The following is a 14,729-nucleotide window of genomic DNA, read 5'->3' on the forward strand; positions in this document are numbered from 1 at the left end:
TGTAAAAATATATAAATGTAAAAAAAAAAATATTATTCAAAATACAAAAGATCTTGCAGCCTGTGAATGCTCTTTTAAAGGTTACATTTCAGGAAAAGGGAGCAAATTTTTATATATTTTAAACTTTTTAAAATAATTCTAAGCCAAAAATATATATATTTCATGTTATTTATAGTCTAAGTTTACGTTTTCAAATAACTGCCATGCAGAGAGCTTGAGAGCGCATTCAAAGCACATTTTTCCTCCAGAGGAAAAATCACTGGTCAATAAAGGAAAAAATGAATGAATGGAAATATCAGTCTGGGAAGGACAAATACATAAATTAATCAAGGCCAATCAAAAAAAGCGAGGGATTAGAAGACTAAACTACATGTATCATCAACATGAGGAAGAGGGCAGGCGTGAACAGGAAGCAGGAAGTACCTGGCCCCCCACTCATTCTCCGATCCTTCACATAAGCAACTGAGAAAGGGCAGGAAAATACACATACAGTACAGATTATAACAAATACAACACCTCCACACAGACATTTATTCACATGCATACACTCTCAACTGTCTCAAAATGGGATAAAGACACACATGGGAGAAAGGACACAAAATATTGGATCGGTTTACATTTGGCAGTCAAAGAATCATTAAATGCACTGATTTTGGTGCTGATTTGCCCTGAAACATTTGTTAGTAAATATTTTGACAGTCAAAATGGTATTAAATGAATTAGACTTACTGTAGCCCATTCCCTGCAGGAAGTACTTGAAAGCCTCTGTTAGTTTGCCAGGCTGTTAAAAAAAAAGAGAGAGATTTGAGACCTGTGACGTGTTTTTTCGGCAGAGATCATTAAATTATACAAATTTGAATTTTCTTTTGTTATAAAAAAAAATCAATATTTGATTTTAGGGACATTTTTATCAATAAAAAAAATCTAGTGCAGTGTTGGGTCACCCTTGTAATGGACTATTTGTTAAAGACTGATCTGAGATCAGACAGGTCAAGCCAACACATTCTCACCCCAAGTCGTCACCAGTCTCACCTGTGTAATCTGAGGCATTCCGCCTGAATCAGCCATCTGAAAGAAACCAAATACATTTTTTATCATATATTTCTGAAAATGTACATGTCAAAAAGTTTCGCCTCTATTTCTACAGTATGTTTGTTCGCTTGCCTTCAGGAATGTGGTGTTGGTTGGATCCAGCTTTGAGTTGCACTCAACCTAAGAATAGAAAGCATTTACACTGTTTTTTACAAAAATGTAAATGTACGAATATGCTAAAAAGAAAAGTCAAAGAAGATATAACAATTTTTTTTACAAGGCAGTTGAATGATGGGCAGTAAAATGGATGGTGTGATGGAGGGAAGAGATTATACTGTATATATATATATAGAGAGAGTATGTATGTGTGTTGTTGAGGTCTGTCCCAGTTACAGCGGCACTGCAGAGATGAGTCATATTCCAGCACTAAGTGTCTGCATTAGTCAATATGTGATACAGATGGAACCTATCTATCCTCTATGTGTACTTTCCCCAACCAATATAAATATATGTCATTTTTATAGATGTTTAATAATTTAAAATAATTTGTGTATATGAAGAGTTCAGATGCAAAAGCCTCTTCTTTCATTCTAGAAGAAAAGAAATTTTCTTCTAGAATGATCGTTTTTATCAAGCTTGTATCTTTAAGTTCAGTGATTTCACTTAAATGGCAATGATACTTACCTATTAATTGTTATTTAAGTGAAATTAATGAACTTAAATATACAAGTTTGATAAAAATCATCATTAAAGAAGAACATTTCAAATGGCATTAGAGGCTTTTGCATCTGAACTCTTCATATATTCTAAGATATGGATGATTTAGAACAGAAACTGGAGTAAAACCAGATAATTAATAGTATTGTTATTGTTACTATTATTATTATTATAAAATGGGGAATATTGTAATAATAAGAATCCAAACGATTCACTGGTAGCATCTTGCTTTTCCATTTATATATTTCCGTCTTAATCTCTTACTCATCCTTCTGTTGTTTCTTCTGCTCCAACCTTTTCATCTTCCTCCTCTTGACCCAAATTACTCAAATCCTTCTCTTTTCTCATCCTTTTGTCATTTACCTCTCTCTCACTCATCCATCTCATCCCTTCACTGTGTGTGTCCCTCTTTTTCCTCATCTCTCACCCTGTGTGTCTGATTAGATGTGATGGGGCAGTAACCCAGCTTTCATATGTTAGATTAAAGGACCATGGCACAGAGTTAAAAATACCCAGTCCACACAAACAAGCAAAGCCCGGGAGACCAACCCTGGGGCCGGTGCCATCTGCTCCCACGAGAAAAATGGAGAAAGAGGGAGCAAAACAAAGGAAGAGAAAGGAATGCAGAAGGTATTGACCTGTCTCTGAATTACAAAATACTAACTCGTTCGACAAATATGACAGAAAAACGGAAAGAAGAGACGTTTGATTGGAGGAAGAACATTTGAAATGAAAATGATGAGCAAACCATGATTACATTTTTTTTTCTCCCTAAATATCACACACAAAGACTCACCACGCCTTCCTCAGCCGGAGCATTATCACCAACGACCAGCATGGCCGGGCAACTACAAGAATGATAATTGAGAATTTAGTCTGATCACACAGGTATGTGTAAATGTGATAACTACTCAAGAGTCAAATTAACATAGTCCTCACCTCAGGGTCTTAGCATTTAGCACAGAGCCACTGCGGTTCATTTCCAAATCCCTGCGGCTGAAAAAAAAAAACGTTTTTTTTTGTTATGTTTTTTACCAAATCAGCATTTTTATTTAATCCATGCATTATGTATCACTTTGCATACATATTAGCAAGGCAGTGTGCAGTTACCTGTTGTACATATTCCAGAAGAGCTGTAGGTTAAACTGGTTGACGGTGTTATTGATCTGTTGGCGGTAGTTTTGCACAATTTCCGTGTTGTTCATAAGCTCTTCCTGTAATTCAAATACAATAATACATTTTGTGTTAGCTAAATAATATTTAGCTTGAGATATCAATTTTACAATGGCATTTATTTGATGAAGAAATCAAGTCTAATATATGTAGTTACTATTATTTTAATTCTTATTATTTATTTATAAAGTTACTCTATATGTGTATCCATAGCGAAACATACAGTAAGAAATGTAGATTAATTTCTACCTGGCTGAAGAGATGGGCCAGGACAGTGTCTGGTAAAGCACTGGTGAGTCCAGACAATTTTGTCGCAGCCCAGTCGATCCACCCTTTCCCATTGGGGTCAATGTTGAGTAGAACCAGACCCTCCACAAGATCAGGGAAAATCAGCTATGTGTAGAAAGCACAGTTGAATTGCACTGAATATGAATGAAACGACCATTGACCAACATATAAGGCTGAGATTTAATACTAACGGCAAATTTGGCGAGGATGTAGGCACCAGCCCCGACTCCAATTCCCACAATGCTCTTGAAGCTACAGTAAAGAGAACATTGAGTAATGAATAGGTTATCCTTAAAGCCTAAATAATGTTGTCCCTTTATAACGCATCTTTGATCACCAAAATTACATTTTAAAAATTGTTTTTCTGTGAAAAAACATTCATGTCTTAAAATAGCTTGAATGTAACTCTACACCCTTGTTTCATTTAGTATGCGGAACCATGAATATGCAAATTAGCCCCGCCTCCACTCACTCATACAGGCTTGACTATCAGTGTGGTAATACGTTTTGTATGGCTCTCTACAATGTTGGAAACATAACGGAAATTAAAATGATTATCAAACAGCTAATACGGCTGCCTTCTCAAAATCAGTATCATTTGAAATGCTTTAAACAAATTGGAACGTCAGTGGAGAAAGACATTAGTCCATCAGATCGTAATATATGATATCATATAATACAAAATATTGCTAAATATACACAATTTTTTCATATCATAACCTGGCTCCTCTTAACCGCTAATTGGCAGTAGCAGTTAATGATATACTATAGCCCGCCCTCACATGATTGGTTACAATGTGTAATTAACGATTTTGAGGCTGTCTTCGGTAAACTGCAGTTTTAAGGAGAAAACACTCAGCAATGGTGTTGACTTATGAATTTTGCACATGGTTTGTCTTGAGGCATGGCCAATTAAAAAACACCAGACATATTAAAAACATTAAACACTTGATTTTCACCATAGGGGTATTACTTTAAGAGTATAATAACTCACCCAAAATGTTGCACCACACTGGGAAGCATCCCAGCTAGCTGGTCCATGGTGGGATACTGATACCTAGGAATAATAACAAGACCAAAAAATAAAATTTTAATGGATGGTTGCTTTCTGGAATACTTGATTCTGATTGGTCGCCACGAACTCGCGCGCCTTTCTTTCATTCAAACGCAACTAGCGCCATCTTGTGTCTCAGCTTGTGTCAACTGGAGAGAAAATCACCTCAGAGCACTGAAGTATTCATTGGGGTGTTCGTCTTGTTGCTGTTTAGTACATTGCACATTTTTTCGCGGATGCTTTAAGGCCATAGCCTACAGGTAAGATTATAAAATAATTTAAACTCAAACAAATATATTTAATGTCCACGTATTTATTTAGCGAGGAAAAATGCAGTTAACGTTAATGGGATAACGTATTAGGCCTAACGTTACAGTAACCGACATTAAGACAATCATTTCCTTATTTAAACTCTGTCACCTTCCTTTTTTAGCATAGATCTGAACTTAACTTAAATGGTTGTAATTAATGCTTTGGAATACATATGGTCCTTATTTAAAGAAGATTGTAGCAGGTTGTTGCAGTGAAAGTTATCTGAGCTGACAGGCTAAGATGATTCTTTTTCCAAATTGATTGAATGTCAATATTCCTTGCATATGTGTTTAAGATGGCTAATACTGTATAAATGTTAATTTGTGTGTTCATCATACCCTTGTGGCATCTGGGGGGCACCAATGTGCTGGCCTGGGGCGTCCACGTGGCACACCACAAAATGCTTAGTGATCTCCTGCATATCTTCATTGTGGAAGAAGGTGTTGAAGCACAGCTTGTCTGCTCAGAGAAAGAGAGCAAGACGTTGTAGCCTTTACAAAAACATATTGTGTGGTGGTTACATTTGAAAAATGTTCCCTTTGTAAAATGATAGTGTGGTACCTCGATATATAGGCTATACCACCATGTATGGTACAGAAGGATTATGTTCCTATGTGCCTGTGGTATTTACATCGTACATCTCCAACAACTACCATGTAATACATTGTTATCCCAGATTTCATTTGATCCCCTTTCATAACATCGTACATTATATAACATTACTGATTATTATAAAAGAATACTTCAAATTTGGGACAGTTCATTCTTTCTCTTTCTGCTCATTTCTTTTTCCAGACTCGTTGGCCTATTTAGATCATAAAATGAACAAACAAAACAACTTCAGTGTTCTAGATAACTGCTCAAGCGGCACTAATAACTCATTTTTGATCATGCCATTTCCCTAATCAACATCAAATGGTATTTTGGCAGATCTTCAAGTTTATTTAAAGCAATAGATTGATTAAAATACTGACTCGTCCTTATGTTGTCCCAAACCCATATGCTGTTACGTATTCTGTGGAGTACAAAAGTCGAAATTTTGGAAGTCATCCATTTAACTTATAAGTCTTCTGAAATCTGAACCCCCCCAGAGTAAAAAATGACAGGATTTTTTATTTTTAGACACGCTGTTCCTTCAATGGATTTAATGAATTACCCTACTAACTCACCCTTTAGTGAATGAACCCATTTTTTACAGTCCCTCCCAGCTTTATTGCTCACTTTGCATTTTTTATAGCCAAGTGTTTCCTGTCAGTGGTCAATGTCACTCGCTCTCTTGCTCTCTCTCTCTCTCTTTCTCAAAACACTGACTCATCCTTATGTTGTTCCATCCACCCATATGCTGTTACCTATTCTGTGGAGTACAAAAGTAGACATTTTGGAAGTCATCCATATAACTTGTGTGCTGTATTATAAGTCTTCTGAATCCCCCAAAAATCTGAACATCTCTCTCTTTTTGTTTCTCTCTCTCTCTCTCTCTCTCTCTTAGTCATGTTTTGTGATGGAAGGATGGCCATGCATACTAATATGTATCTGCAGCAGAGAGGAGAGTCAGAGTTACTCTATGCCGCAGTGCTGACCTTGCTCACTCCCCTCCCCAAACACTGCATGATCGGTATGTTTTTGTGACCTACATATTTCTCTCTCTCTCTCTCTCTCTCTCTCTCTCTCTCTCTCTCTCTCTCTCTCTCTCTCTCTCTCTCTCTGTTTCTCACACTGCATATAAGAACTGGCTGACAATAACACACTTCAGGAATAGATAATGAGGAATGGGCAGACATTGAGAGGAGGAGAGGAAGGGATTAGGTGGAAAGAGGATGTAGAGAGGAGCAATAGAGGACAAGAAAGCCACGCTGTAAGTGATGAAAAGAGCTCTCGGCCAAGTTTGACATTGACAGAATGTGGAATTCAATATCAAGGTCAATAGCAACCCTGCCACCTTTGTTCTGATGACCCATAAATGGATCTAATGTTCCATATCATGCCATAGATTAAATTCCCATAATTCCCATTTAGTACAAAATAGATAGACATTCATTCCCTTTTGTTTATAGCTACTCCTTCCTAAAAGGTATAGCTACAATGAACAAGAAATAAAAAGCTGTGCTATATATATATATATATATATATATATAGCGTTTTATTTATATTTATTTACATATATAATAATTTATATATTATATAGGCTAAATATAAGTATTAAATCAATGCAATACACAATTTTTAACAAATACATAATTTATATAAAATAATTTAAAAAGAAAATATACTATAAGTATTCTAAATAAATACAAATAAACAAAAGATCAAGTTTAATCTAGTTTTCCATATCTTTGTATAAAAAATTCCCTTGTGCCTGAGTTATCATCACATGTGGCGCTGATCACCTGTGCACCTGAGATCAGCTTCACCTCACACTGCATGCAATCGGTTAACAGAACTGATAAACTGCAGTCAGCTGGCTTCCAAATTACAGCTCTTATCACAGCCCACGCACATTACTTCCAGAGGGCTGCACTTTGAACATGCACATATGCAAAAGTACACACATAAACACACAAGCGTCTCTTTTTGGTCGTGGAGATGGGGAAATTAACTTCAGGTCAATGCATGGAGACAAATGGTGTACCAAGATTGAAATGGTGCAGTGGGCATTGCTTTGGGTATTAGAGAGAAATGTGGGTATAGTTTACCTTTGTACGAACAAATACAAAAAACTTTGTTTACTTACGGTTGAGCCCAACATCATGGTAGGTAAGGATAGCTGGCTTGTTGCCCTTGGGAGCCCCGCGGATCACCACATGCAACATCCCATAAGGGGTTTCAATGTCATGTTCCTACAACAACAACAACAAAAAGCGATTTCACCAAACAGTCTGAGAAGGTCCAGGCCAGACTTTTCCTAATAACCACTGACTTACAATGGATCATTTGAGAGACCTGAACTTTACAGTATGTTTATACAACGCATTCTCATCCTAGGGCGTCATATAGTGACAATGCATATACAACAATGCATATACAATCAATATAACACGCTTCAGTTATGGGTAGGTTTAGGTCTGGGGTAGGATTTGGGTTAGACCACTAGGAGGCGCCTTCTGCCCCATATATATCTGCGTCTCATATTGATGCTGAAGGGTGCCATGTGCGTTGGATGTATACGCATTGTCAAAAGCATCAGTATATGACGCCTTGGGCTGAGAACGTGCTGATATATATATATATATATATATATATATATAGTGACATTGCCATGCCATTATTCAATTTGTATTAATTTCCCAGGGTGCAGTCAAGTAAATTGGGCCACTTTTTGACATTGGGTTGAAATACGTAGGCCCCTGATTTCAGCCTGTAGGTTGTAGCTAAATACAAGCTAAAACAATTAAAACATTTAGGCTATATTGTAGTTATACAATAATTGGCTGCTAAAATTTCAGCAGGGAACAAAAAAATCAATTCAATCAACAGTGGCAAGAGTTAAAACAAGACTAATTAATTTATCATAAAGCATCTCTGATCACAGATTGACTGCACATGGTTGCGTAACAAGCTTTTAATTGGCAGATCCAGCATTTTAATCTGACCCACATTTAGTCTCAGACTTTATCTGTCCAAGCAGACGAGAGATGAATGTATGTGTGCATGTTTTTCTTGTCCTGGGGATTATTTCAGCATAGCCTTCCAGAGTTATGCACAAATCCTAGCAGACACCTCACAGGCAGCTTTATGCAGATCCACTGAGAGACGGGAAATAAATCTCCTGTGGGGGTTAAGCCCCTTTCATTTGGAGTTTTTAATGTTGGAAAATTTGTGGAAGGTCAGACCAGATACAAATGGTCTCTGTGTGTGTGTGAGTTTAGTGCAGCTGTTTGTCTCCCTCTGTGTTTAGGTCAAAAGTAAATCTTGTGGCAGCTGTCACTGTGCCGCAAAACGTTGAGCATGTTTTCTATGGAGATAATATTCAAAAAACACTGATAGGATAAATAGGGATTTTGACCTAGATAACGAAATGCTATGCAAATATGGAGCAGTAAATAGTAAAGCATCATAATCTCAGAAGAAATTCCCTTGTAGCTGCTCATTTGTATTGTTCAAGGTCACAGAATTGTCCTTGTAGGAAGATTTTGTTATTGGACTGCAGACATATGATTTACCACATGCACAAACACTCGTTTCTGAACACACACGCCAGGTTACTGCAGGGGTACGTTAGAGAGAGCACGTTTCATCCGTGTCAGTGTGTTAGTGTGTCAGTGCAAATGGCCACCTCACACATGACTGGACATTTCTGCAGAACTCAGAATCCCAACATCACAAATACATGATTTAAAGATGAAGATGAAACAATTAGTGTCTATATCTTATTCTTATTTTGTCTTTTTTTCCTGTTTTTTTTTTTTTTTTTTTTACTATCTCAAAAAGATTTTTTTTTTAAAAACATAATTTTGGGGGGGTAATTAGCTATTAAAAATGTAAATAATTTGACATTATTATTATAAATATGCAATCACAATTACTGGTTCAGTAGGTCAAGCTAGTTATTTATGACAAATCAAGATTTATTCAACCAGCTAAACACTTAAAAATGATAATATAGCCAACAAATTGTTATAAATCCATTTTAGCTGTTTATTATTAGCAAAACGAAAGCATTGCCTCTCTTACTCTCTATTTACATTCTTGTAATCACAGATATCCCACTCACCCCATCCCAGCACTCCGGCATGGCTCTTTAGAGACTGGGCACGCTTGCTTAAAGGAGTATATGAGCAGAAAGAAGACAAGGTCCACTCCGGGCAATAGGACTCAGATGCAGGTAACCAAAGAGATGCTGCTGTTGCTACGGCGTCTCTTTGTCTCTCCCCATCAAGGGAGTTTTGCAGCACTCCTGTCCCCTCCCCCAGTACATTTCATACCCCACCCCTGCCCTCTCATTGGCTGACTGCGAAAAACAGGCTGCCTGTGATTGGCTGGGCTTTGTGTCAGTCTAAATCTATTGTGTTCTTTCTGTATTTGTCCCATATTTTCTATCTTTATCTTCCGCATACCCATAAAGGCCTTTAAGATGGCTATTCAATCATTTTATTGCAATTTAGCAGCGAGATAGTGCTTGATTCTCTGAATTTGTAAAAAATGAGTCATTATTTACGATTTACTGCTCCTACATGTGCAAATTTATCATCTGAATATTATTATTAGACAAAGACACCATACGCAGAGTAAAATAGGCCAGGTCAAATAAATGCCAGGAAAGGCTCTAGCAACACACTCAATGTGACACGAGTCGTGTGTGTGGCAGACTTGCAGACTTGACTGCGCCTTTTGAGTGTGGGTATTTTTCTCTGTGTATGTTCAAGATTAATCCCTTTGTGGCTGACTTGGCTTTTGCGGTCTCGCTTAAATGCACAACATTTATCTCCTCCTCTCCTCGTATACACAGGTGTAAACAGTTGCATTGTCATTGTCAAAAAAAGAATGGACTGCCCACCGCATCACACACCACACAAAATAAGTGCTAACAGATTTTTAGTGCTTATTCTTTTGTAATAGACATTTGTAGAGTACAAACAAATTAAATCATACATTTGTGCCAACTACAATTTGGTATAATTGGTTACTGCCCATCCCAATACAAATATACTGTAGTAAACTGATATCATGTACCTTGAATTCACTGCAAGTTGCATATATGAATCATAAAATGAATCATTTAATCTTCTGATGTGTAATTCTGTTTCTAAAATATAATTTAGAATATATGAGCCTGTATTTTAAAAACTAGGAAATGCATTTCTCTTGATTGTGTTAGTTGTTTTAAAGGGTACCTATTGTGCCCATTTGCTCAAGATGAAGCTAATATAAGTCTCTGGTGTCCTCAGAAAGTTTCTCAAAATACCCCACAGATCATTTATTATCCGTTGTCAAATGTCTATTTGGTTGTGAGCAAAAACACACTACTTTTGTGTGTCTCTTTAAATGCAAATTTAGAGCTTGTGCTTCGGATACTCAGGCAACAACAAAACTGGAGAATATCACTCAGCCAAAATGTCAGAAATTGTTAGTAGTGGTGTTCAGCCTTACATGTTCCAACTGGAGTCAGACACTGGAGTCTAGACTTTTGGAATGCAACTGAACGATTCTATAGGTTAGTGGATAAAAGTATGTAGTTGTTGTGGAGTTGATTCAACGTGCATGGCATATAAAACTGACGGATAGCTCTGGTGGAAAACAGGTAAACCTTCTAAAACCTAGATGACACACAGCTCATATCTCCATCACAGCAAGTTACCGAAGCCACACATGAAATCGCAACACATGGTAGTCGTGTTTGTGCAGCACAGAGTTGGCTTACTTGCACTGTATATATGACGTGACAGGGAACTAGTTGTCCGGTCCAGTTTCGTTCACATGGGCTTTCCTAGAATGTGGATTTGAGTCCTGAAAATGTACGGGTGTGAGTTTGTTGATGCGGTTCTTACTCCCGTAAATAACTCAACTGTGTGAACTCAAATACAGGGCCGACAACCGTATTCTGTTGCTGTGTGAACACATCAGAAGTCAAAATATGTTTGGTTTATTAACTTTCAGTGTAATCTTCTTTCTTTCTGTCTTTGTACATATTTTTCTTTTCTTTTTTCTTTTTGCTTGCCATTAGGTAACCATATTGCACTTCCAAACACCTATTTAATTATCCGTTCTCCATCACAATTAAAACCTCTCACTCGATGAGTGTGCTACTTCCAAATCCTATCATCTCCAGCCCCATCCCCTGTTTGGATTTCTCACTGTTTTATTTCAATTCATTTCTCTGTGATTTAGTCCTATTTCTGTTAGAGGTGTGAAGAGATGATGCAAACTGTGAGACAGAGATAAAACTGAGGTGATAAAGTTCTCATACCTTAACTTGTATCTCAGATTTCTACTACAATTAGATTTCTGTAACTATATCTGAGAAATATAATATATATAATGGATATATTATATTATATTAGGCTATATTATATTATATTGTTGCACAATAAGACTAGAAATGTGCATTTTTGTAATTTAAATAGGTTCCATTTTGATGTCATATTAAGAGATTTATGTGAATTACAATTTAAAAATCACATCTGTAATAAAAAATAATCTGGCACAGAACGATTAAACTACCAGTTTTAACCAGCAGGCTGGTACTGCTTTTTTCCATTAGTGCTCTGAAGTGGATATTGATTGAATCTGTACTCTGGAGGTCATAGCAGTGCCGCCAGGTCTTTCATTCTTTCTTTGTTTTCTCTGTCTTTAATAATCAAATGCCAAAAAAAAGAAATAATGACGCTATGTCAACCACACCATTTTGAATCTTTTGACATGTAATGGCTCAAAACTCTTAAAAGATGGGCAGTTTAAATGTAAACCATAAGTAAACATCAAATATGCACAGGGAAAAGTCACCGTACCTTCCAGCCTCCTGTCGCCACAAAGGTATCGCAGTTTTCCTGGAGGAACACAAAATGTCAGGTTCATCAAAGCCAGAGTACAGTTTTAATATGCTATTAGTATACATTTGGAGCAACACACTGCAAGGTCCCGTCACCGAGGAAAGGGTTTTTGTGATGGAAACAGTTACATGAATTGTTGTGTCTGCTGTGAAAAAAATGAACTTGTGTAAAACGTACTTAAGTTAAAGTATAGAATCCAAAATATCAAGCTTAAAACATTTGTAGTGAAAGCAAAATTGATTTGACAATTGGAAAGTAGAATCTAGATTTAAATCATCTTGACCCAGTATGTATACTGTATTTTCAAGGTCTAAATATATTTCTAAGGAGTAACATATAATTTACTACTTACTTAGTAATGTAAATAAGAAAAAGTGCAAGTTTTAAATTGAGTAAAGATGCCCCAAAATAATACTAAGTATAATTCCTCAAGTACTTTACACCACTGGTTGTTTTTTCACTAGACATGTTGGTTAGTACAGTATGTGGGTGGGTGGCTAAGCTGGCTTCAAATCAGCAGCTATTTGTGGAAAGATAAAAACATGCAAGCTGAGCTTGCTTCACTGCTGAAATGAGACCTGTTTAACTCTATTATACATGGAAGTATAATGGTAGTGTTTTGCTGGTCCAACCTCAGAATTAATTAGTAAAGAAAATAAGAACACAACGTGCAATGAAAAAAAGGTGAAATTAGCACCAAAAATGGTGTAAAAGAACAGCTTGAGAACAGGACAGCATCTTCTTGCCAAACAATTGTATTCCTACTATAGGACTGACAAAAAAATCCATCTTATTCTTCTGAAAAGGCAAGGAAACATGAGTTAGCATGAGCTACATATACACAAAGCATTCATTTTGGAAAAGCAAGTAGAACTAATAATGTTATTCTTGTACAGACTGACAAAAGCTGGAATAAACCCACAAACCTAAAGAAAGAGGTTAGTGCATGCGGTTAGAGCTGTTGGCAGCAGAAAAGCTGAAGCAAAAGCTGTTTTAATGTCGGACCAGCAGGTGTCACTCCTTTTCAGGATAAAACTCTAATGCAGTACCTCAGAAGTGCAAAAGGGGGCAGCCTTACAAGTAAACAACTTTGCCTCTTGATGAATTGAAACTCATAACATTACAGGTTATAAAGCTTTGTCCACATTGCACATACATCTGATTTGCATTTCTAATACCACCCTGAGTAATGGCATTTTGGAAGTGATCTATTTGTTTGTTGTCAATCTCCAGCATATCTGCATATGTTAACATAGCAATGATGGTAGGTGTTAGCACAATGCTAAGAGTCAATATCATGCTATTATGACAACGTGTTCAGAGCCATTAATGTACTATTTACTCATTTATGTATATGTTGTGTACACAATCATTCACTTGTTAATCACTTCATTATAGTGAATGCCATTTGTTAACAAAAAGGAGTGGATTCAGACAGCTATTGGCACTTCCAAGCTTAACATAGCCTATGATGTTTTAGTCATGTTTTAAAAAAATCCAATTTGACCAACAAAAACATGAATGAATCTGTTAAAATCAGTTAAATTAACCAGATTTCATGTGATGGTCTGAAGTTCTGACTGCTGATTTGTCAAAAAAAAAAAAATGTTTTGCAGCTGTTTGCCTGAACAAAGCCTAAGCGTTATTCACAAATCTTACTTGTTGCTCGTTTTTATACTATTATCATGTGAAAAGCCATTCGTTTAAGTGAAAAAATGACACATTTATTTAATCTATTGACTATTGCTTAAAATGTCGCTAATGCTTAGCAGTGTGTATGAAACATGGTGCCAAAAAGAACATTTCTATGTTATATTCATCACACCATGTGAAACCAAATGGGTTTTTGGGCTGAGAGAAAATATCAGGCCTTGTTTTGTCTTTTCTATCATAATTGCAGGACTTGACACAAATTAGTATCCCTTAGTTGGAGGGGTGGACATGGTCCAGTTATCAGCCTACCGGGAAGTACCCGCTGGTCCGACGGCGCGTCAGGCCGAGCCAGTGTCGGGCGATGGCATGCCAGCGTTTTGGGGGGCGAGCCGTGTGGGGGGAGGGCGTAGCACAGGGCAGCGGCACGTGCACACACTGTCCTTTAGCCTGACACATCACATAGACACAAACACTAGTTACAGCACACTACAACAGACAGTGCCCTCAATAGTATCGGAGAACAATGCTTTGGTGCCGGATTTGAGTAGCTGAAGAAAAGAAATTATAAGCATGAATGATATGTGGGAAAGTAAACTGCAGACATAAAAATCCATTCAACAAGCTTTGACGAATAAATTTTGCACTGTAAAAAAAAAAATGATTTTTTCTTTTGTCAGATCAACTTGGATAATTTTTGTCGTTCAGATAACATAATATTTTGAGTTTCTGTTGATTAATCCAATCTTCTTCATTGTATTAACTCAATTTTTTTATTTTAATAAACATACAATTTTGAGGCAACTAGGTTACTTACTTTTTAAATTTAAACCAACAATCATTTTTAGAGTGTGATTATCATTTAGAGTGTGATTATCATCTTTTTTTAGGGTTTACACTTGAGATTCTTTTCATTTTTGTAAAGTTTTATTTACCAATATTTATAAATGAACATAAACCAAGACACTAATAACCAAATGGTGTAAAATGGATGTACAACACAGAAGCGCCACGCA

General features: G+C 36.6%; 1 protein-coding gene across 7 annotated transcripts in view; it reads right to left on the reverse strand.

The window, feature by feature from the left end:
• ndrg4 (NDRG family member 4) overlaps positions 1-14,729 on the reverse strand; it is a 30,465-nt gene that overhangs the window by 3,938 nt on the left and 11,798 nt on the right. For 2 of the 7 annotated variants that reach the window (XM_039648032.2, XM_039648036.2), the window contains 14 exons: positions 14,026-14,163; positions 12,022-12,060; positions 7,308-7,413; positions 4,915-5,035; positions 4,205-4,267; positions 3,402-3,462; positions 3,172-3,315; positions 2,860-2,963; positions 2,689-2,745; positions 2,546-2,597; positions 1,165-1,212; positions 1,033-1,068; positions 730-781; positions 424-462 (listed from right to left, as the gene is read on the reverse strand). In XM_039648032.2, the coding sequence (XP_039503966.1) occupies positions 424-462; positions 730-781; positions 1,033-1,068; positions 1,165-1,212; positions 2,546-2,597; positions 2,689-2,745; positions 2,860-2,963; positions 3,172-3,315; positions 3,402-3,462; positions 4,205-4,267; positions 4,915-5,035; positions 7,308-7,413; positions 12,022-12,060; positions 14,026-14,163 (1,060 nt within the window). Of the gene's footprint in view, positions 1-423; positions 463-729; positions 782-1,032; positions 1,069-1,164; positions 1,213-2,545; positions 2,598-2,688; positions 2,746-2,859; positions 2,964-3,171; positions 3,316-3,401; positions 3,463-4,204; positions 4,268-4,914; positions 5,036-7,307; positions 7,414-9,287; positions 9,457-12,021; positions 12,061-14,025; positions 14,164-14,729 lie in introns of those variants that run through there. The other 5 variants (XM_039648034.2, XM_039648035.2, XM_039648033.2 and 2 more) reach the window with 4 other exon arrangements.

The sequence above is a fragment of the Pimephales promelas genome, chromosome 25 (genome assembly GCF_988280905.1).
Source record: "Pimephales promelas chromosome 25, fPimPro1.hap1.1, whole genome shotgun sequence".
NCBI lineage: Eukaryota > Metazoa > Chordata > Actinopteri > Cypriniformes > Leuciscidae > Pimephales > Pimephales promelas.